Source organism: Argopecten irradians, chromosome 1, assembly GCF_041381155.1.
Source record: "Argopecten irradians isolate NY chromosome 1, Ai_NY, whole genome shotgun sequence".
In the NCBI taxonomy this organism is placed as follows: domain Eukaryota; kingdom Metazoa; phylum Mollusca; class Bivalvia; order Pectinida; family Pectinidae; genus Argopecten; species Argopecten irradians.
The window spans coordinates 37,179,368-37,203,690 of NC_091134.1; the positions used below are offsets into that span (position 1 = coordinate 37,179,368).

The following is a 24,323-nucleotide window of genomic DNA, read 5'->3' on the forward strand; positions in this document are numbered from 1 at the left end:
AAGTCCATTTGACAGACGATCGGTTTGGATGGTTTTTAATAGGCCATGTATACTTTACATGAGGTAGCCAGCAGCTACTACATTATAACAATGCCTCTAGATGATGAATATTGTTCATTGAATGATGAACACAACAAACAAACCTCACTTGATAAAAATAATTTTACACTTAAGCAAGGAAACAACATCAGTTATCTATAAACTCATAAATATAGCCTCAGTCTATTTCAGTGAAAATGATTACATGATACTTCACTATCTTACGTTATCTTGAATAACCCCAACTCACACTTTGAGAGCATTATAATGTCCTCTTCCTCGGAGTTTAGTGCGGGATGGATTCAATATTGACTTCTGTCGGTTAAAACAGAATCCAGTGTTGATGATGGTGAGGCTTTACAATGCTTAAGTAAACAGATTAAAGTTTTGTGTGGAAGTCAGAATGTTCCCAATAAATGCATTGTCTCCTGTGTAATGGGATGAGATGTTAAAACAACAGTGCAAAGAGATGAAACGCAAAAGCCATATTGAGCGATTTAAATTCAACAAAGCAAAGAGATGGCACATTTTGAATATTGACTTTGATGGTGTGGCTTGGCAAATAGAATTTGCTGATTACATAAAAATGTCACAGAGAATTACTATTCTAATGCAAACTAAATCTCGGTGCTCTCATGACATCGTAAATTTATTCCAATAGGCATATTGACGATGCAATTTTGATTCGTCGTCGTCTGCAAATGATCCAGCATGGGCTTATCTGGGCTCTTTCTTGGGGTTTGCAGCTTCTGGAACGTTGGAAACAAGATGAAAATTTACGATAAGTGAGTGTAAGCTGGGTGTTAATATATCAATTCCGATATTGACATCCCCAACAGGTTTCGACTGCTTTATGTTGACAATGACCTGGTCAGGATTACTGAGGGCTCGAGCCAACGTGGTTTGATGGAAGTTTCAAAGCACTATACTACAGCCGAATGTCCTGAAATGTCATGACAAATGAAGCAGACGGCCAGAACTAAGCCCGAATAGCTTGTGACCTCTGCATTTTCCGACTCTCCTTGGTCATAGGAAGCTGTATTGAAAGGGATAAAATTACTATGTGGACCCAGGAAGCAATTGATTCATGTGTCTGAAGAGCATGTTACTTGTCAGACAAGCATCTAGGTGATTGAGATCGCATTCAATTCAGGTATTACTATCACTCATGCTCTTGAATTATCGTTCTGCTATTGATTGGGGACGGGAAGAAAATAATACCAAAATACAAACCCATCGATCACATTTACTACAAACAGCAAACCTCCAATTTTTGTCATGGGTTTTTTCTTCCCTTTATTCTTGAAATGGATTCTTCGAGGGAAGTTAATGGTGCTGTTTATTCTTGTTTTGGGGAAGGCAGCATTTCAAGTACCTCTTCTAATGTATTTCTCTACAGTTGTCGACAGAATTGGCTCTCACAGTTGCAGTTTCTAAGAATATGGAGCAAGTTTAGGGTGTACAAATTAAATTAGGATACTGGAAATGTTCTTAGCAATGTGGAACAAGTTGGTCCATATCGTGTGAGAGAGACTTTGTTGAATAAATAATTTCCTATCTATTAGGTGTTTTTGGTATATAGAAAACCCTACCTTGGTTATGAATGGTGAGCTAGCTGTTTACAAACCATGGTGATATTTTATTGCTCCTGCAAGCTTATACTATTTCCAACTTCCAATGTAGATTTCTCTGTTACCATGGTAACATATTGATTACGTTTTTTCAGCAATGAAATATACAAAAGTCATATTTGATCAGCCATTTTTTTTTTATTCTTTTGACATTTATGTAACCTTGAAATTGATTTTCTTGTCAAGCAAATAACAATTTGAAATGCCAATAAAAGGCTGTAAGGAACCACACACATTAATTGTAAGCTATATTTGTAATAATAAAATTCTAAAAACTGAAGAGCAAGATTATTTTTTCCAAAACATAAATCTTTTTATAACAAGGTTATTGTTTTATTTTTTGTATCCATAAAATTTTTCGGTTATCATTTCCATAACGATACGTCTTTTATTAACGTAGATACACCACTTTTCAGAGTGTAGCACTGCAATTCAAACCTCCTGCTTCGCCATTTTTTGTTACTACTACGAATGCGCATGCCTCAAGTTGCTGACTAAAACGACCTACAAGGCCAGGTGCTCGGTTGGGGGTTTAATGATCCGGATTGCAAAAAATACTCTTAAAGCAGTATGTTCTATTTTGAATCGATTTATATGAAGAAGGGTATTGAAAATTCCTCATATTTTAATTGGAACACCAAACTGTCTTTCAATTTCACTGTAAAATTCGGGAAATGACTCGCCAGATTTAGGTAGTGTTTTGAATGGCAGTACTTTTCGACCAAAGTGCATCAGTAAAAATTTTAGCACACCAATCGAGAAATTCAAAGCAAAATGTCCCATGTACCAAAAGGGGTCCCTTCGCTAGCGTAAACCGGAAGTGATGCAATGTGAAATAAAACCGGTCTATTTTTAGATTACAGTAACGACAAAATGTTTTGTTGTTGTTTACATATGTACCAATTAAGGGTAGTCCTTGTCAGAAACTGACAAACATTTGATCTCATGGAAAGCATATTAGAAAAATTGTACCTATTCAGGTACAGTGACGTTAAATGTCTTGAAGTTCTAGTGACTCTAAAGAATCATTTATATCGTTACAGGAATTCTCTCTTTTTGAATTGTAAACTATTAAAATGTCCAAAAATAGGCGGAATTAACCTGAAAAGAGGAGATACTGAGTCTGAGATTCCTTGGTGGTAATCAAAGTAATTCGATTTTGAATCGTGATCGGTGGGTCAACACCCTATATAATTCGCCTGATAGAGATGTGGGTACCCCTATGTGTACTAGTTGGCCATGTCTGACGGTCTCTATCCTGTCCTAAGTAATATGACAACTTGTCAATCACATTGAAAGTGTATCATTCCACCAGGGGTGTACAGATGACTGTCTATAGCAGGGCTTTTGGTGTCGCCTGTTTATATAGGTATCATGATCATCAGCGACAATGATCAAGGTCATTGTAACAAAAAAAATAGATAAATATTAGTAATGGAAGAAAGCAAAAAAGAAATAGAAAATTTGTTTCAATGTGATAGGTTAAATATTTTATCATCTTAAACTAACAAAGATTGGTTTGGTTTCATTAATTCAACATCTTAACATCAATCAGCGTAGGAGATACTAGGTTTTAGATGATAGAGGAAAGCCGGAGTACCCGGAGAAAAATCAACCACCAGCTGGCTGGAACCTGGCAACTGCCCCACATGAAATTCAAACACGTGACACAAAGGTGGGAGGGCGTGTGGTATTATGTCGCGACATCTAATGAGTCGTTCACCACATCTAACAAAGACAAAGCGTTGTATCATATATTGCGTCAACTTATCATGATGGCATATTAACTAATATATATTGTCCTTGTGCTGTATCAAGCTGATGAAGTCTGTAGACAATTGGTTGGCATTTACGATATTTTCTCCCTAGGTATATAGTCCATTTTACACAAACTGGTTTATAATTGATACTTCAGATGGTAATAGGATGTCTTTATTGACAGAAAATGGAATCGTGAAATTTCTCTCAATGTAATCGCCAGCCATGGTCTGTAGAGGATCAACGTAAAGCCTATCAGATACTTGACACTTCACTCATCTGATGAATTTTGGTTGACGATTTCGACAGACAGTAAATTATATTACCTATATGTGTTCGTAAGTATGTCTGGTCCCCTGATTGCCGAAGTGGACACTGTCCAGTCTCGTATTGATTGGAAGGTCATCTTGAGACAATTGACCACTCAATGCCTGTCATAACATCGGCAGACAATAATCAGCGTCTCTCAAATCATTGTAATTCAATCACGATCAGACAAACTCAAAATAATGCATAGTTGCAAATTTGGATTTCTTAAGATTGCATTTGTTTTTGCCCTTGCCATAATCATTAATGGGAGGGAAGGGGGGTGGGTAGGTGGTGTAGTGGCTGGTGATGGGATCTATTGATGTCTAAATGTGCACTTCAGTTATTTCCAAATGAAGGGCCTCGACGGGCGGGTGGTCAAGATGTCCAGATATATAATACCAGTGGAGCCCTCTATCTCTGAGTCAGAAGTTTGAATCCCATGTATGGCAGTTGTCAGGTACTGACCTTAGGCAAATGGTTTTTCTCTGAGTACTCCAACTTTCTTCCACCTCCTAAACATGACACATCTTTAAATGACCTTGGCTGTTACTATGCATTAAATACATCCTGCCACATTTTGATTACACCTGGAGGTAATGGAATCCTGTCCTACAGATATTTCTTATTTATTTTAAAATCCAGGAAAACGTTATACACAACATATCTTTAGATGAAGCCAATTATGAAAATGAAATAAAAAGCCGCAACATACTCAAGCATGACCAATATATTTTCTTACTAAATGGTCCGAAATTAAAAAAAAAAAAATTTGTTTGGAAAACTATTACTTATAAGGGATTGTCTTATCTGAAATTTTAATTTCAAAGTCCTGAGGCGTTTATTTTAGTCTGTGCTGTTTTGTATAGTTCGGAATCAGATGATTTAATTCAACACACAATACATTTAGTCTTTCATCTTAAGGTACAGGTTTATTGATCCTGGACTATAAAAGTCGTGACAAGTGGCATTATTTTTTTTAAAGATATCTTTCATTTCCTGAGATATGTTTTAAAAAGTGTTTTTGATGCAACATGTGACATTGTTCGTAATGACATGCAAGTCTGTAATCTTACAATAACAATTATGGGACGACATTCTGGACAGCAAAATAACTCCTTGCCACTTTGAGCCCATTTCCGTAAAGCCATTGTTGCTATGACTACAGAGAAATGATTATAAAAATGAATGAAAACAAATATCAGGTAATCCTCTTGATGATTAATTAAAAAAACATCGAAGAAGACAACTTTATTCATCACAGGATGCTTTTATAAATTTTTTCTTTATGGTTAGATAAAAAAAAAAAAAAAAATACAAAAAAAACCCCACATTTATTTTGTTAATAATTAGTTTTTTTATAAGTAGTTACCAATAATTAATTAGTTTTACATTGACATAGAATAAAAACTTGCCAGTGACATAGATTACAAACATTTTGGTAGTGTTGGTTTGTGATACAGCTAGTCTATGCTTGAGATAACCAGAAAACCTTCTTGAACCATTAAATTACAAAACTGATGCTTTTCAGGCATTTTTACAAGTAAATCCTTCTCACATAATTGAACTTGTATAAGGATTCTGAAGTTTGAAAAACTTGATTTAATCGTTCACTCCTGTCCAGCCTGTCCACCATATATCTCATTTTGTTAATGGTCAAACTGGTCAGAGCTGGTATAATGTGTTTAGTTACCATTAACAAATTGGAAAAAGGTGAATAATCTGATGATCACAATTGTCTACTATATGATACATATGTACTATAGTACGATTCCTCTCTAAAAAAGGCTGATAATAAGCCCATGTCTGGTAATAAGCCCATGTCTGGTAATAAGCCCATGTATGGTAATATGCCCATGTATGGTAATATGCCCATATATTGTAATAAGCCCATATATTGTAATAAGCCCATGTATGGTAATAAGCCCATGTATGGTACAAAGCTCATGTATGATAATAAGCCCATGTCTGGTAATAAGCCCATGTATGGTAATATGCCCATGTATGGTAACATGCCCATGTATGGTAATATGCCCATGTATGGTGATATGCCCATGTATCATAATAAGCCCATATATTGCAATAAGCCCATATATTGTAATAAGCCCATGTATGGTACAAAGCTCATGTATGATAATAAGCCCATTTTTAGTATGCACTGATGTCTTTTAATTTGTGCCTTATATATAATAACTAAGCACATGGCTGATAATAAGTCATTGTCAGTTAAAAAGAATGATTGTTAAAAAATGATAAACCTATGCTTATTGTCATAACCTCATTCCTTGTACACTATTCCTCAGCAGTAAACCATTGATTGGCAACAACTGATATACCTATATATTTACACTTGCTAGGCTTGGTCACTATACGTAAGTACTAGCCGATTTTGTTTACCATAACTGCATGGTAACATTGAACTTTGAACTTGCGTATGAAAATGTTCTGTGCAACGTAAAAGGACTACTTTTTTTAAAAAGAAACACATGGCTTTGTTTACATTTTGACGCAACATTACGTATATATTGTTGTTTTTTCATAGGATTTTGGAAGAATGTAAACAAAATAATACATGTTTTATATTTATATATGATTCAAACAATTTTTAAATTAACAATTTTATAAAGAAACGGAAAAATATCCCGACCGGGGCGACGTGCTTTCATTTTTGTTAAAAATGATGAGTGTCAAATGAAAACATTACCTCTGTGCCTATGTTCGTCCTACGATCGAGTCTTTGAGGTGGACGGGCGTGAGATCCTCTGATAGAGGTCAGTTATAAACATATCCTCTTGTCTTTGTTCTTTGAGAATTTAATCATGTGTATTATAAAACATGCACCGCTAATAATCCACGTGTTGACAGTTACGCGTCACCACAAATACATTGTATCCATCGAATACAAGTGAATTTGTTTCATCTATCGATGGCGATATGAGCGTAGATTATATAATCACATGGCTCCCAAGGATGTAATATCGTCAAGTCAGACGACATCTCAAACACATTGAGCTACTTGAAAATCGGTGTTTTGACAACTCCAGTGTGTAAGCGTGCGTCAGCTTCGCCTCGCTGCACAATAACGGTCACCGAGTACACACATGTGACCGTGTACAAATTCTTTATGTTATTACGCTATATACTAACTTTTAGCAAAATTGAATATATATTTAAAGTTCTGATCTGATTAAATCAAATTATCTCTGAAATTTACTTTGTTTGTCATGTTTATTTTACAATAAAATATTGAACTTTTTTGTCGTCGCGGATGAATAATTCTACCTTATGTGAAGAGTCATCATTCGCTGTTCAATTGAGTAAGCTCCTCCCACTTTTGACCGACTTTTATTGAATAATTACGTCACATTCAAATGACGATTTTATTGCATAAAATATAAATGAAAAAAGTCATGTGAGTGTAAATATAGGGATTGGATTTCGCTTTTATGTTAACTATGACCGGCCCTCGTGGCTGGTCATAGCACTTGCATAATCATACATAATGATTATGCTTAGTTTACACTAAAAATATAATGTCCAATCCGTACTGCCAGTTCCTCATATTTATTACTTAGGGTTCCACAATTTTACATCATCAGCATCTCACATTCACCAATTGCACTCCATGTTTTATATATATATATTCCAATGGTCTTACTATAACCTTTTGTCACTTCTAGAACTTCTCAAACTACTAGTCTCTCTGGAACAGTATTTTGGGCTCTAAGACCTTACTATACAAGTCCCTGCAACACCTGGTAGAAGACACCCTAATCAGACTCCCTAAGGATCTCTAGGTTTTGCCTGACAGGCCTAGTCTGTGTTTCTGATACATCTTTATCCTAATATATTAATGGAAACCATACAGTACACAACCAATATAAAGGTTGCAAATTAAAGATAACTTTATCTTCTTTCTTATGACCAAAATATATAGAACTATTATTAATTACAAATTTGTTTTACATTAGAAATACTGATTATTTCACATCACATGGCTCCCAAGGATGTAATATCGTCAAGTCAGACGACATCTCAAACACATTGAGCTACTTGAAAATCGGTGTTTTGACAACTCCAGTGTGTAAGCGTGCGTCAGCTTCGCCTCGCTGCACAATAACGGTCACCGAGTACACACATGTGACCGTGTACAAATTCTTTATGTTATTACGCTATATACTAACTTTTAGCAAAATTGAATATATATTTAAAGTTCTGATCTGATTAAATCAAATTATCTCTGAAATTGACTTTGTTTGTCATGTTTATTTTACAATAAAATATTGAACTTTTTGTCGTCGCGGATGAATAATTCTACCTTATGTGAAGAGTCATCATTCGCTGTTCAATTGAGTAAGCTCCTCCCACTTTTGACCGACTTTTATTGAATAATTACGTCACATTCAAATGACGATTTTATTGCATAAAATATAAATGAAAAAAGTCATGTGAGTGTAAATATAGGGATTGGATTTCGCTTTTATGTTAACTATGACCGGCCCTCGTGGCTGGTCATAGCACTTGCATAATCATACATAATGATTATGCTTAGTTTACACTAAAAATATAATGTCCAATCCGTACTGCCAGTTCCTCATATTTATTACTTAGGGTTCCACAATTTTACATCATCAGCATCTCACATTCACCAATTGCACTCCATGTTTATATATATATATTCCAATGGTCTTACTATAACCTTTTGTCACTTCTAGAACTTCTCAAACTACTAGTCTCTCTGGAACTGTATTTTGGGCTCTAAGACCTTACTATACAAGTCCCTGCAACACCTGGTAGAAGACACCCTAATCAGACTCCCTAAGGATCTCTAGGTTTTGCCTGACAGGCCTAGTCTGTGTTTCTGATACATCTTTATCCTAATATATTAATGAAACCATACAGTACACAACCAATATAAAGGTTGCAAATTAAAGATAACTTTATCTTCTTTCTTATGATGTAGTAAAAAATATATAGAACTATTATTAATTACAAATGTTACATTAGAAATACTGACTTTCACACACTAAACATTACTGTAAAAGCTATACAGCTTCCAAACTATACTGCCTATAGAATTGTAACTCAGTATATCAATAATACACATCTTGCTGTATCCAATGCTTAGTAAATTACATTATTCACTATTATAATTCTTTACTTATTACTTGTTTTAAATATAAAACAAACACATTTATTTTAGCTCTTACTGAGACCTGCTATCATGTGGTCACCACGGGGGTCAACCCTTCCCTTCAGCCAGGGGTACTGACTCAGCATGGTCCCTCTATCCTGACACTACACAGTGGACAGTCTAACTCTCTTATCTATATGTATAGATATAATTACTGTGTCTAATTTAACCTAATGCTATCTGTCATATACGCCCTTACACCATTTAAATTTGTTCCACAAATTTGCTTTATATGTACATAATATTTGTAAAATATCATTTCTATTTTATCTGTTTCTCACTCTTGCATTCCAATTCTCAACATAATATATAATCATGTATAATAATTTCATAAGTATATTGTATAGACATGCAAAAATTAACTCATTTTGCTTGGTGACAGTTCGTTTTCCATGAGCTGTAGAACGTTCGATAAAAATGCTCAATTTAATATATATTCTAGTGCTGTATTACTGAAACTGTCCGTGTTTTTTTTAGCACTATATATATTCACTTTTGTCCATACATTGACATATTCACAACCACTTCAATTCCACGATTGAAAATATAGCGTTTAAGCTCACATTTGAAACTGTTCATGTTTCATATCATTGAGTAACAACAAATTGCACACAAATTGTAGGTTCCATGCAACGTTCTTAAACAAAATAGATTTTGAGTGATAGAACAAAAAGATAGGACAAGTCCTAAATCATCTCAGCACTGAGAGTAAGTGTTCATCTATCTATTGAATAAAACGTTACAATACAGCTATTTATACTGAATTCTTCCCAAAGCTGTTTGGCTTTCCAGAACAATACTAACTGGTGTTCTTATAACTATTTCTCTATAGCTATATACATTGTATACATGTATCCTACATGCCTCAGTACCACATATTCCTGTGTACTACTTATATCTCCAAGACTTATTATATCCCATGAACATAACTGAGGTGATTACTCAAACTTTGTTCTATTACTTATTTCTACCGGTAGTTTTATCTTTAAGTATTAACCCTTCCAGTACCCTTCTGTACCTAAGTTATTGGATACTCTCTGTACCCTCAGACACACCTGTACCTGGATATGTCCCTGAACGGTTTGAGTATTTATATCAGCACAATTATACAATACATTTGATATGTAATATTCAAAGGGATTTTACTATCGTATTCTCAACAAAATAAACCTATAACTAAAGCAGGGCTCAAAATACTAAAATCCTAACAGTTAAAAAAAAACAAATGTTACCCCAAAGTTTCCGAATATTTTGTGCACAAATTTCGTAAATAATTCTGAAACTGCTAGAAATCCTAGAACTCAAGTTGCTAAAGCTCAAGATCTATCAGTATGAGAAAAGGATATAAAGTCTATTTAGTACTTTCTGGTGCCCATATATACCTATATGCATATATTTTATACCTACATACTCTTCTTTATACCACTATCTTACATGGTTGTGTGTCAATTATACGCTACATCAAAACAAAAATAATAATCATACAATACTAGAGGAATGGCATTTTTCTATTTTTTTTTAACTACTCTATATATACACTACAACTTCTTTTTATTCCTATTCTTTTTCTTCATTGTACCTCTCTGAGTCTTTTGAATATGGAACTCTCTGATCAAGTGAGGATGTAAAGCCTCTTCTTTTACCCAAGAAGTTTCTCTTTGTTCCTTCCATTTGACTCGGTACCATTTCACCTTGTTACTTGGTTTACAGCATATAATTCTGTCAACAGTAAGGCTATTACTGGCACTGTCTCCAGATTTCTGCTGAGTAACAATAGGTCTATTTGTACTGTCTGTATCATCCAAACCTTGACTACTCTGACTAGCATCATTGGTAGCATTTACCTCTTGATCAGACTCAACATCCGAGTCATCAATTAACTCAGGGTTAGCATCTTGATTTTCATCTGATCCTTCAGGAGGATTGGTAGGTCTCAGCTCTGGACTGATATACCTTTTCAGTCTGTTTGCATGCACAAGTGACTTTACCACTTTATGTGTCTGACAGTTCCTGATTTTAAACCTATGGTTGTCCATGGCATTTGTAATGTAAAATGGGCCCACCCATTTCTGGCATAATTTTGGTGACAACCCAATAGGAACTCGTTTACAGTGCAACCAAACTCTTTCTCCTATTCTGAAATCAGGGTTTTTGGCATTTTTGTCATGCTGCTTCTTATATTTAGCCTGAGCTTTCCTGACATTATCTTTAGCTAGCTGCCTAAATGTCTCGTGGTTTTCTATTATTTTGGCTAGATGTGATTCTGCTGATTTACCCACTGTGGTAGTAGGCGTCAAGACCGTATCTATCGGCAACCGACACTCTCTTCCAAACAATAGAAAATAGGGCGAAAATTGCGTTGACTGTGTCGAAGGCACTGCCCTATAGCTCAACATGATGCTAGGTAAAATGTCATGCCAGTTTGACTGCTTCTCATTACAGTAACTTCTGAGACTAGTTGCTATGCTGTCATTCATGCGTTCACATGTCGCATTTGTCTGCGGATGGTATGACGAAGTTTGAATCTTGGTGATATCAAAGATCTTACATAACTCCTTTACAAGGATTGACACAAAGTTTTGACCTCTATCTGTCAAAATAGACTCTGGTGCTCCATACCTGCATATGAATTCATTGTATAGAACTCTAGCAATCTCAGCTGCCTCATATGAGACAAGTGGAAAAGCTTCACACCATTTAGAAAATGAATCCACTATAAGTAAGATATATCTATGACCTTGTGTTGTTTTGGGTAAAGGTCCCAATATGTCCATGTGTATACGACTAAATACATCTTCGACTGGAAGAGGTTTTAGAGGCGCAGAACTTTGATGTGTATCTCGCTTTGCCCTAGCACAAGCCTCACATGACTTACAATAGTACTGGATATCTTGAAACATTTTATACCAGAAGTACTTTAGTCTGATACTGTGATATGTGCGCTCAATGCCTTGATGACCTGCTGTCAATGCATCATGATAACTGAGAAGAACATCATTCTGTAGTGATTTTGGGACTACCAGTTGTTTGATAACTCTTTCACTTTTCAACCCTTTACCTCTTGGATAATACAGATGATACAGCACACCATTATCCATCAAGAAATCATTGGATTCTACTACTATGGTATGGGCTAACTTTTTGTCTTCAGGCAATGTTCTACACTGAAGATAATCCATCATAGGCTTCAGTTTAGGATCTTTGATCTGAATATCCCTCATTTCCTCAGAACTCATTGCTGAAACTGACTTTTCTGCCCCTGCAAAATTGTCATCATTAGTATCTGAGAGTACCTTTTCTTTAACCACACTTGATTTTATTGAAGCACAAGTTGGAACACTTTCAGGCCAATGTAATGTGTATTCCATGCGAGACGAAGGGTTTCTACTGATTGATGCTACAACTACCTCATGTACTTTGTCATTCTGATCTTTCTCTTCAGGATAATCTCGACGAGACAGACTGTCAGCATTAGAATGCTGTTTACCTGCTTTATGTTCTACGACAAAGTTGTACCCCTGCAACAACAATGCCCATCTAGCTATTCTACCTGCTTTTTGCTTACTATTCTGAATAGTTTTAATAGCCATATGATCAGTATATACCACAAACTTTTTAGAAGCTAAGTACACATGGTAGTACCTGATACCTTCCACTAAAGCAAGACCTTCCAAGTCTGTGATACCCCAATTCTTTTCAGCTTTACGTAAGGCTCTGCCACCATACGCTACAACTCTTTCTTTTCCATTACTGTCTTTTTGACCAAGTACATACCCTATAGCTTTGGTTGACGCATCTGTATAGAGAATAAACTCTTTGTCAAAATCGGGATACACCAGTATAGGTGCAGTTGTCAAACTTGTTTTGAGCATTTCAAAAGCTGACTTGCACTCCTCTGACCATTTGAATTCAACCTCTGATTTTAGAAGTTCATTAAGGGGAGCTGCTATTGCAGCAAAACCTTTGACAAACCGGCGGTAGTAGTTACATAACCCTAAAAATGCCCGAACATCATGTTGTGATCTTGGGACAGGGTATTCTGTTACTGCCTTTATTTTCTCAGGATTGACACTGATGCCGTTTGTTGAGAAAATATGGCCGAGGTATTTGACACTAGACACCGCAAAATTACACTTAGCTGGTTTGAGCCGCAGGTTTGCACTGCGTAATCTGTCAAAGACCTGACTTAAATGGTCAAGATGTTCTTCAAATGTTGAAGAAAACACTAGAATGTCATCTATATAGACAAGTGCAAACTTGTAGCTAAGGTCTCTTAAAACTTCAGTCATGACCATTGAAAATGCTGTAGGTGAATTTGACAGACCAAATGGTAGCTTTTTAAACTGATAAACACCTTCATGTGTTACGAATCCTGTTTTTGGTTTTGATTCTTCTGAAATAGGAATTTGCCAAAAACCTGCCCTTAAGTCAAGACTAGAATAAAATTTTGCTTTGGCCTGGCCAATGGTATCAGATATGTCCTCAAAGCGAGGTATGGGGAAACTTATTGGTTTTGTCACCTGATTTACCTTTCGGTAATCAATAGCAAATCTATATTCACCACTTGCTTTCTTAACCAGGACAACCGGACTTTGCCAAGGTGTATTGGCTTCCTCAATGATGTCATTGTCTAACATCTCTTTAGTTTGATTCTCTATCTCCCTTTTTGCACCAGGTGAAGTTCGGTAAAATCTTTGTTTGATAGGTTTAGCTTCACCTGTGTCTATCTCGTGAAAGTAGAGGTTTGTGGTACCTAACTCACTCATGTCTTTTGCAAATACATCTCTATTTTTCCCTAGAAAACTGAGAAGTTTATTTTTCTGTTCTGTTGTTAGATCAGAGTTTTCTATAGAGATTCCTATGTCTTTAGCTTTTTGTACATTTACACTATCTGTGTTGTTTGTCTTTGTACTAATGCTAGACACTGGGGTTACTTTGTTACTGCCATCCTGTAAGGGGAGATCATCAAAAATTTGATTTTGTTCTATCTGTTTTACCATGGCAATAGGTTGTTTAGCTTTTAGTTCAACCATCTTATTTGTTGGGTTTAACACTTGGTAAACTGTACTATTCTTCTTAACAGTAGAAACTGACCTAGCACCCATGATGTGTAACTTTGATGGTAAACTTGACAAAGGTTCTAAAAGATTGGTTCCTGTACAATTCTTACTTGTTGTGACCTTAATAGTACTAACTGACCTGGGAGATATATTGATGTTATTTAGTACTCTGGCTAGGTTTGATTTTTCCTGACTAGGCTGTAAAAATCCCACAACAGCTATCCCTCCTTCTAATTCTAGACATCCCTTTCCACAATCTATTTTAGCATTATGAGTTTTCAGGAAATCAGTGCCTAAAATCATGGGAAAACTAAGATTCTCAACTATCTGGAATTTTTGACACATTGTCAGATGACCAATGGCTATGGGTATAGTTATCTGCCCCTTGATTACAATATCACTGCCATCTGCACTATGCAACCATTTGAGCTCTGACTTTTCCAAGTTTTCTATGCCTAGTCCTGATTTACATAAAACACTAGCCCCTATACATGACACTCCCTGGGCTCCAGTATCTACTAAGGCTGAACATACCTGATTGCCTACCCTGACACTCACTAAATATTTATCTAGGGGAAATTCTTGTCTTTTTGATTCCGGTTTCGGACTACTTCCCACTTTTTGTTCCTGCCTATCCCTAAAGATTTTCTTTGGGACAGGCGCGCACCCCTATTTTTGATTTTTGGCGGCCCTACAAATTGCCTTAATGTGGCCGACTTTCTGACAATGAAAACATTTAGAATTTCGGAACCTACAATCACGTGCAACATGCTGGTACTCACCACAATGTCTGCATTGTATGCCACTTGAATTGCCTCTCTTTTGCTGGTTCCTCTGGATCCATTTGGAATTGGATTGTCCAGTCTTTACTATGTTACATGAGCACTCGCACCGCTTGTTTGTTTTCGGAGGTCCTCCAGCTCCTGTTGTAAGGCAGCTACCTTATTAAACAGTTCTGTGTTGTTGGTACCCTCCTGCTCCATTGACTCAAACATTTTCCCATATATCACTATTTCCTTCAGGGACTGTGCTTCCTTACTCAATACAAATTTCCTAATGTCAGGACACAGACCATTTACCACCACGTCTTTAATCTCCTCCTGACTGCGGCCAAGTTCTGCTCCTAAAGTTTGTACCTTTTCAATATATGAGATGACATCACTTCCATCTTCTTGTACACTGGCAAGAAATTGTCTAATTAATTTAGGCCGAGAGACCTCACTTTGAAAAAAACGTTGCTGAAAACTTTCTACAGCTTTGTCAAAATTGTTCTGGCTTTCTTCCTCAAGGCTATAAAACCATTGTTCTGCTTTGTTGATCAGCGCCAATGAAAAATGCAAAATTTTGTCCTCCTCTTTCCATTTCCTCAACTTGGAAACTTTTTCAAACTTGTTGAGCCAAATTTTGGCATTTCCTTCTCCGGAAAAAGGTGTCACATTGATGTTTAAATCTTTGGAGGCCATATTGATGTTAATTTCGACCCGAGGATCTGTAGTTTTGCAGTGTTCACAAGCTGGTATTGTGCCTGCCCCAGGATTCTCCACCACTGTATGACCGGCCGTCGTGGCTGGTCATAGCACTTGCATAATCATACATAATGATTATGCTTAGTTTACACTAAAAATATAATGTCCAATCCGTACTGCCAGTTCCTCATATTTATTACTTAGGGTTCCACAATTTTACATCATCAGCATCTCACATTCACCAATTGCACTCCATGTTTATATATATATATATTCCAATGGTCTTACTATAACCTTTTGTCACTTCTAGAACTTCTCAAACTACTAGTCTCTCTGGAACTGTATTTTGGGCTCTAAGACCTTACTATACAAGTCCCTGCAACACCTGGTAGAAGACACCCTAATCAGACTCCCTAAGGATCTCTAGGTTTTGCCTGACAGGCCTAGTCTGTGTTTCTGATACATCTTTATCCTAATATATTAATGAAACCATACAGTACACAACCAATATAAAGGTTGCAAATTAAAGATAACTTTATCTTCTTTCTTATGATGTAGAAAATATATAGAACTATTATTAATTACAAATGTTACATTAGAAATACTGACTTTCACATACTAAACATTACTGTAAAAGCTATACAGCTTCCAAACTATACTGCCTATTGAATTGTAACTCAGTATATCAATAATACACATCTTGCTGTATCCAATGCTTAGTAAATTACATTATTCACTATTATAATTCTTTACTTATTACTTGTTTTAAATATAAAAACAAACATTTATTTTAGCTCTTACTGAGACCTGCTATCATGTGGTCACCACGGGGGTCAACCCTTCCCTTCGGTCAAGGGTACTGACTCAGCATGGTCCCTCTATCCTGACACTACACAGTGGACAGTCTAACTCTCTTATCTATATGTATAGATATAATTACTGTGTCTAATTTAACCTAATGCTATCTGTCATATTTACATCATCCAATATTTATTGACTGCTTTTATGAATGTTGCGTATGGTGGAGATAGTGACTGACCTAGTTCTATATTACATTGTTGGGATTGAATACGAAGGCTTTTACCGTAATATGTTATTGATAAATTTGTCAGTTTTTTATCCTTCAAAACTGTTCTTCCAGTCACTGGAAAAATTCATTTCCTGATAAAGGCATATAGTTTTGATAATGTTAGTAGAATAACGTGGTTGACATCTGAACCACATCTGAACCAATCGTGTTTGAGAACATCACCTGTTTTTATTGTAACCTTTGTGACCTATATTAAAATATCTGCCCAGATTATTTTGACAACTGCCTATTAAAATGTTGTCTCTAAGATGTCAAAATCATGTCCAGGTTTGATGTGACTATCTGTATATATGAGATATATAAATTTTCCAGTTAATACATATGAACATTTTGTCAGCAGTATCAATTTAAGTATAAATAATACTGTTTAAAATATATTTAACAAGAGTTATGGCCCTTGTTATTTGATATTTCAAGAAATGGACATTTTTAATGTTTTCCTTTGGCGTGATGTCAATATCATTGCTAAGCAAAAGTTCATCATCATATTTTGGTTCACAGTACCTTCATTAATCCAGCCTTGCCAACAATTTGATTAAAATACACGTCCTTATTCCCAGTTTGATCCCTAGAGGACATAGCAACATCTCATCAGGGGTCACGTTCTAACCCCCTTTATACTCAGTTCAAATGTGTTTTCTCCACCTAACTGTATTACTGAAAACATTATATAGATCGTCACAAGATACATAAACCTGTAGCTATGTTGTGCTCTAGCTTTGGGCGAAATGGCTACCTACTCAAAATTATTTTAACAGCCCTTGCAAAATTGTTTGCCCTCGTCAGCAAATTTTTGAGTTTGTAATATTTTATTTGTGAATTTGAAAGGTCATATGAATGTGTCCCCAAAAGTGACGTTGTTAGATCCTCTTTGGAACAAGAATGGAATAAGGATCTGTATTTATATCAGATTGGTTTCACGAATTATAAAATAAAGGGGAGATGGGGTGGGTAGAGTTGGGTATTAATGTCTCACAGCCATTTCTAGTTGTAATTAATCTGAAAAATGTATTCTTTGTACAAATATCATTTTTTCACAGTTTTAATTGAGTGCATAAGAAATTTATTTCATCAAAAAGAACTCAACCAGACTTCCTTACAATATTGCGTGTATTGTCCGGAAGCTATAGAACACGGGGCAAATTAAGGCAAACCGTTCTCTTTGTAGATTTTGACCGATTACGCGCTAGGAACAATTTGTCCTCCAGTTGCTAATGGCCACTGGGTATAAATAATTGATGAAGTGAGATTTATAAATCTCCTCTGCTGAACACACACATGGCTTACCTGTGTGCTGTTTAAAAATGCATCAAGGCATCGATCAGGAATTCCACCAGTCCAGGGGGGACCGTGACAGGTAACGGACGTGTTTGCCTTCGTCCACTGATTAAACATGCATGCATATTAAATCGGCAGAAAAGATCCATATTTAATTGCTTAATACGACATTGTGTCAGGATAAAAAAAATCTTACGATCTTAGATCCATATCTTGATGGTAAAACATGCTTACAATGCAATAATTGTTTTTGTTTTCAAATGTTTTGTGAACTTAAACTCCATGGAAATTCATATGTCGATTTGTAAACCAATTCTTTGATGCAAAACTTTTCAAAGACCCCACCTGAAGACATGCCTTTCCTGATTTGCACCATATTGCTATTTGTTGTATCATATTTATGATTTTGCATCTTTTTAGTCCCTTTTGCAGGAGATTTGCAAAATTAAAAGATGTTGATAACACTCTGACAAAATTGAGGTGATTGTTTAGGGCAAAATGTAGACAAAATAACTCTATTTCCCAGTATTGAGCCCCACCTCTACTGCCCCGGCGGTCAGAGCCCAAAATTTTTACAAGCTCTGTTTCCCTTACCTCAAAGGCCACCTGTTTCTTGCAAAATATTTGGTTTCAATCCATGCAGAACTCTAGGACATAGTCACCGATTTATAGGATTTCCCTCTATTTCCCCTTTTTGGGCACCTTGGCCACTTCCTGCCACTTACGGTAGGTCAGAGCCGAAGTAATTTATACACAAAATCTGTTTCCCAGTTTTCGCGCCAACACATTGGGGATGTTTCAAGTGGCTATAAAATTTGGTTCAAGAGAATACAAAACATGCAGAACTCCATGCAGGACTTAGTAGCGATTTAATCGAAATGTTGACATACGGAACGGACGGCTACGGACGGAAATGACCGGAAACGTACACGATGACGGACGGACGACGGACGCCGTGCCATGACAATAAGCTCACCAGGGCCAGGTGAGCTAAAAATTAAAGGAAAACCTTTTTCTTCTTAATTTTGAGAAATCTTACCATTGTCCATCTATTTTGACATTCTTGCTGCTGTGTTTTCTATTTTTCTGTTTTTCCAGCTCAAGGTCTTTTGTACAGGCCTCTGAGAATGCAATCCATTTGTTAAGATTTTTATTTATACCAATTCTCACTATTCGCACATCTTCTGCGGTAAACCTCTTTAGAATCTGCTCCGGACGGACAATGTTTGACTTGGCGCACTCGAGCTCTCCCCAGGAGATAAAATCCAGGGGAGTTAAACTGGTAATGAATCCTTGTGTAAATGATCAGAAAATTCAGGGATACTTTTTCAATCGAAACATCTGGTGTCTTTACCCTTAGTGGCATGCATGTTGCATTCCATTTCTAAATCTTCAAATTAAAAACAAAAGAAAACAACTTCATCAAAAGTTTCATTGTTAGGCTAAAGTTGTACTATTGTCTGTTTTGTGAAATTTTTGTTTTTTTTGAAACCTACTTTCTAGCAATGGAAAACAAAATACAAAAAAAGACACATATGCACACACACATAAGACACACAAAATCTCTCTGTTTTTTAAGGGAGGTCCAAATTGTTACAGATATGTACATTGATTTGCTTGCTATTGTTTTCCAAAAGCAATCTTTAATAATTTATTGCATTCTAGTAGTAGAAAACGACTAATTGAGTTGAAACAGTTCTACATCATAGCTGAGCAGGGTAAAATGTTACATTCTGACTAAAGTGTTATTGATGCATCAATATTACAAAATCAAGACCAAAAGAGAATTCCAATCATAATTAAAACTACAGTAAAACAAGGTTATAACAGACATCCCTTGAGTACCAAACAAAATCACTCTTGGCCTAAACATTATTCATTATACACTTACTACATAACCTGTTAACTGTAAGACCAGGGAATGATTTGTTGTATGAGTGTGCATTCTATAACACCTGTTTTACTGTACTTTACCGAGTTTTGTTTCTTTGAATCTTGGATTGTTGCATGGATCTATTGACAAATCCGTCTGATCACTCAGTGACGTTGGCTGGTTTAAATGATGGCCCAGGTATGCTGACTGGTGCTGAGGCCGTCAGAGCTGATGGGTGACATGTCGTTTGGCGGAAGATGAACATGCTTTCTATATCATCTCTGACCCTGACACAGCAGAACGTTACCATTTCTGCCTCAGGCCTGTTACTTTGGGGTTCATCTTTCACAGCAGTATTAGGAGGATAGACACACTTCAGCACCCCCTAGGTCAGTAGTACTAGGAGCGACACTTCATCACCCCTAGGTATCAGCTTGAACATCTTCATCAGGTTTATAACTTAAGACAGGATCTTCCTCTTTATGACTAGAGGTCAGACGTCACCATTTGTGCTTTGCTTGGCTTTGGCGGCAAAAAGTCTCCCTTGGTTGAACACTCGTTGGTGATCCTGCAAATCCATTTGGGATATCTATATGGTTCCCTGAAAAATATAGCCAACAATCTTTATCGTACATTTACACATCTTACTTTTGTGAACACATCAGTCTCAAAAATTATAACAAAAGGGGGCATTTCTTAAAGAAAAAAAAACCAAATAAACTAAATGTAAGTTGTGGAAGAAAATCTTCTTAAAATAAAAAAAAAGTCAATATTTTAATTCTTTCAAATACTTAATGCACATTTAATGTGCATATGCCGTCTTTCCTTTAAGATGCATAACAGTTGTAATTCACATGTGAAAGAACTCACAAGTTCAAGTTACATATGCGGATACAATGCTGGATGTTGCATGTTTTGATAGCATCACAATTAGTTGTCAAATTATAGTCACATATCCAATGGAATGGGAAGGGAGCGCATTTATTACTTTCTTCCTTCTCCAGAAGAGTGGTGGGGTCTCTCTTATAGGGAGGGGCGGTTATCACCAGCAAATACAGTAAAGAGACGAAATGTAACTTACCATATCTGGACATCAAAACATTCCTTCGGCCCAAACCTGTACCAGTTACTATGTCCATTCGGCCAACGGACCTGGAACAATATTTTTTTTATTATTGGTAAATAGTTATATTATTTATTATTAAACCTTAACGCCAAAGATTAAGGACAAAATAATAGTTTATGTAATATATAATCACATGTGAATATAATGACAGTACGCATGTACTCACATGTACAAGACCACTCTGTTGTAACGTCAATACACACAACTCCAACAGTTTTCAGGTCCTCCATCTTGGAATCCCCACTGCCAATCGTCACCACGGCACACGAGACAGCCCGGTGCGATCAAATCGTCGTCTGTGAGGATTCGCTGTACCTGACTAGTGACAATCACTGTCTGTTTTCACTTGATAGCTATATTCGTCCTCTTATTCTAGTATAGATTCCCACTCTACAATGACGTGACAACCTACAAAAACCACCAGTGAAAGGTCAAAGGTCAGGGGCATTGTTGGATAAAATGAAATTTCTTATAGATAACTGATAACTGGTTTTTTTAAATATACTATGATTCAATAGACAATATCTAGTGTAACTGAATTTTGGAAAGTTCAGTACTTTGACAGATGTCAAAAACTTGTATGTTTTAAACAGATTTGTTTTGTTGTTTAAAAAATTTGACAGTTTTTTACTGTACTGTAATGACACTTTTGACAGATTTGCCAGAAGTTGCTACATTTTGTACCTTGTTTGCGAGAATGCCTGACGACCGTCCCAGAGCCCTCCTTTGTCCTGGTTACCACTGTTCCACTCCGGTCCTCTCACAACTCGCGTACCTAGGTTGGGCGCAGACCCATCTAAATACTCAGCGTCCGCCTCGACAGTAATCCGTCAACTTATATTGTAGTATTTCCATCATGTCGTCCTGTAACAGTATATTGATAAAATTGTAACCTAAAACACTTAACAGAAATGTCAGCATTTATCTATATCATATATCGGACATTGTCATATTATAAATCGGCCAAAAAAATATTCAATTTGATGAATTCCTCCTCAAACAATAAATCTTGATAGATAAATAAATTTTAGTTATTTTACATCGGTTACAAACAAGTTATAAAATTTAAACAAATCACTTTCGATGGCCCAGATGAAAGTGTGTGAAGGTCGCAGAGTAAGAGGAAATTGGAGTGCCTAGAGAAAACCTAAATGATCAGGCAGGTGACCCAGGCCCGGACCTTTTCATGGCCGTGGAGTGCCTAGAGAAAATCTAAATGATCAGGCAGGTGACCCAGGCCCGGACCTTTTCATGGCCATGGCTAGGGATCAAACCCTGAACAGCTAGGTGAAAGGCGAGTAACTTTAACACTACACTATCCTACCAACAATAAATCTTGATAAGCATTTTCAAATTGTTTCTCTTAGATTATGAATTACCTAACTGAAATGAAAGATTTGCCTTTTAGAATTCAAACCAAGATATAACCAAAAATCACATTGGTTAACAATTTACAATTTTTTTATTTTTTTTTTTTTTACATAGGTAACACGTTAGTACTCTCACGCCCTACCTTTTTTTCAAGGTGGAGTTAGGAGTTACGAGGAGAAGAAGGGTTAAAAATACTCACAATATCTGCCTGTTCCACATCACTCTCATAGCTATGCACAACATTTTCAAAATCTTTCCTGTTCTTCCAGTTCAGGGAAAAGTTCCTTCGCATGCGCGTCACTGCAGCCTGTGAAAAATCAAGGAAATTAATAGACAACTTTTAATATTTAATGTCATTACATCTGAAAAAAAACTTGGTTTAGATCTCAATTTGTAATTTTTTGTTTTACCTCCTAAATATTGACAGTCAATGTCACTTTAGGGCGTAAAAAAGAAAGAGTACCAGGAGAAAAATCATCAATATAAAATCAATGGCCAGTACTCGTCAATTCAGAGGTTTCAAGACAATGTGGGTAAAGTACAATTTACTGTGAAGTAGTCTCAACTCATGGTGATTGTGACGTTATGAACATCACATCAAAATGTGACATCACAATTTGACACTGAAAGGTGGGACTAATCGACAGTAAAATGTACATAATCTAAATCATTTTGGTATCATGTAGCCAGTTACTTTTTGTGAGATGTTATTTCTGCGGGAAAATATTTTTGCGATTTCGCGGGACATTGCTAGGATTGCAAAAATTTTAGCAACGAAATATTAAAAAAATGGTTGAATGATCTACACTTAAATTCATATCGCCAAATTTACCATCAATAACATATCATTTTTAGATCAAACCGCGAAAATTTTGGTACTTGAAAATAACTGGCTAAAAGGTACCTCGAAAATGACGTATTGCCCCACCTGATATTTTTTTGTTTGTTTTTTTTTTTGTAATTTGCTACTCAGAGGTTGAGTGCATGTGAAGTATTATGTACTTAGCTAACCATATACCTGTGTACATACTTACCATGTTTTTTAAATGGCGAGCCAATCTTTTTATGCTGGCTTGGTCATGACCAATAACGCTTCCTTCAGATATCTCAGCAATCTTCTTCAATATTTCCTAAAACATATTATTTTCAATTGTTTTATGTTCTTCATCTTTTTGACTGTTGACGAATATGTTTTGTTACCTGACCCGCTATCATATAATTACGACAGACGTTGGTGAGGAAGACTTTCATCAAAAGGATATTGGGATCTGGCATGCCACTGTTTATGACATCAACAATTAATTATGACGTCAACAATTAAGCGGATGCAAGCATTCATCACCGGTCAGAAGTCAAACACTTAACATAATAATTAAATATCTTTTCTTATCTTGATTATATTTAATACGTACTGGTTTTTCCAATTCACCAACATTTATACAGTGAATGGGATGATGCTCGGTGCCCAGTCTGGCTGCTAGGTGTAGTATCTCATCATCAATCTATATAGAAACCAAAAACAAAAATCTTAATAAAGTATGTTATAATCATAAATAAACCAAACTGTCAGGTTATGATCATCGATCTTTATATTAACCACAATCTCATAGGTCAGGTTATGATCATCGATCTTTATATTAACCACAATCTCACTATAAATCTATCAATCAACAACAACAACTTTCAACATATTAAATTAATATTTGTATACACACAAACTTCTTTAACTCCAGGCTCCACAAACACAAAACAAATGCAATCTTAAGTTTAGGCCTAGCCAATATCTGAAAAGGTCACAAATAGTTACGTCAGTTTAAACAGGCTAACCTGTTAAAGAAATTAAATCTATTAATGATTTGTTGATGATTCTGGAGATGTATCAAAGTAATTAACAAATCAGGTTAATTCAGTATGCAAATTTAAGTTTTGAGAATATATGATAAAAACAAAATGGCTTCTAATAAATCAGGATACTAAAAGAGCTGTTGGAGAACAGCAAAGCTCGCCTATTCAGAAGAAGTTGATGTTCAAGTATTTACTATTTAAACATGGAAATATGACAAGGATTCGTACCTCTACTTGGTCGTACATGCTGCTATCTGGTCCCTGTAGTTGATTCTGGAGTCTGTGA

The 24,323-nt window shown here is 35.9% G+C and overlaps 2 protein-coding genes across 6 annotated transcripts in view; one reads left to right on the top strand and one right to left on the bottom strand.

The window, feature by feature from the left end:
• Nucleotides 1-24,323, top strand: part of LOC138326489 (neuron navigator 2-like) — a 458,029-nt gene that overhangs the window by 71,969 nt on the left and 361,737 nt on the right. The window lies entirely within an intron of this gene.
• LOC138310432 (uncharacterized) lies at nt 21,545-24,292 on the bottom strand. Its single transcript, XM_069251656.1, has 5 exons — nt 24,266-24,292; nt 23,605-23,694; nt 23,227-23,322; nt 22,392-22,499; nt 21,545-21,685 (listed from the first exon to the last, which is right to left on the bottom strand). Exons 1-5 carry the CDS (start codon nt 24,281-24,283, stop codon nt 21,626-21,628), a joined length of 372 nt encoding a protein of 123 aa, XP_069107757.1. The 5' UTR covers nt 24,284-24,292; the 3' UTR covers nt 21,545-21,625.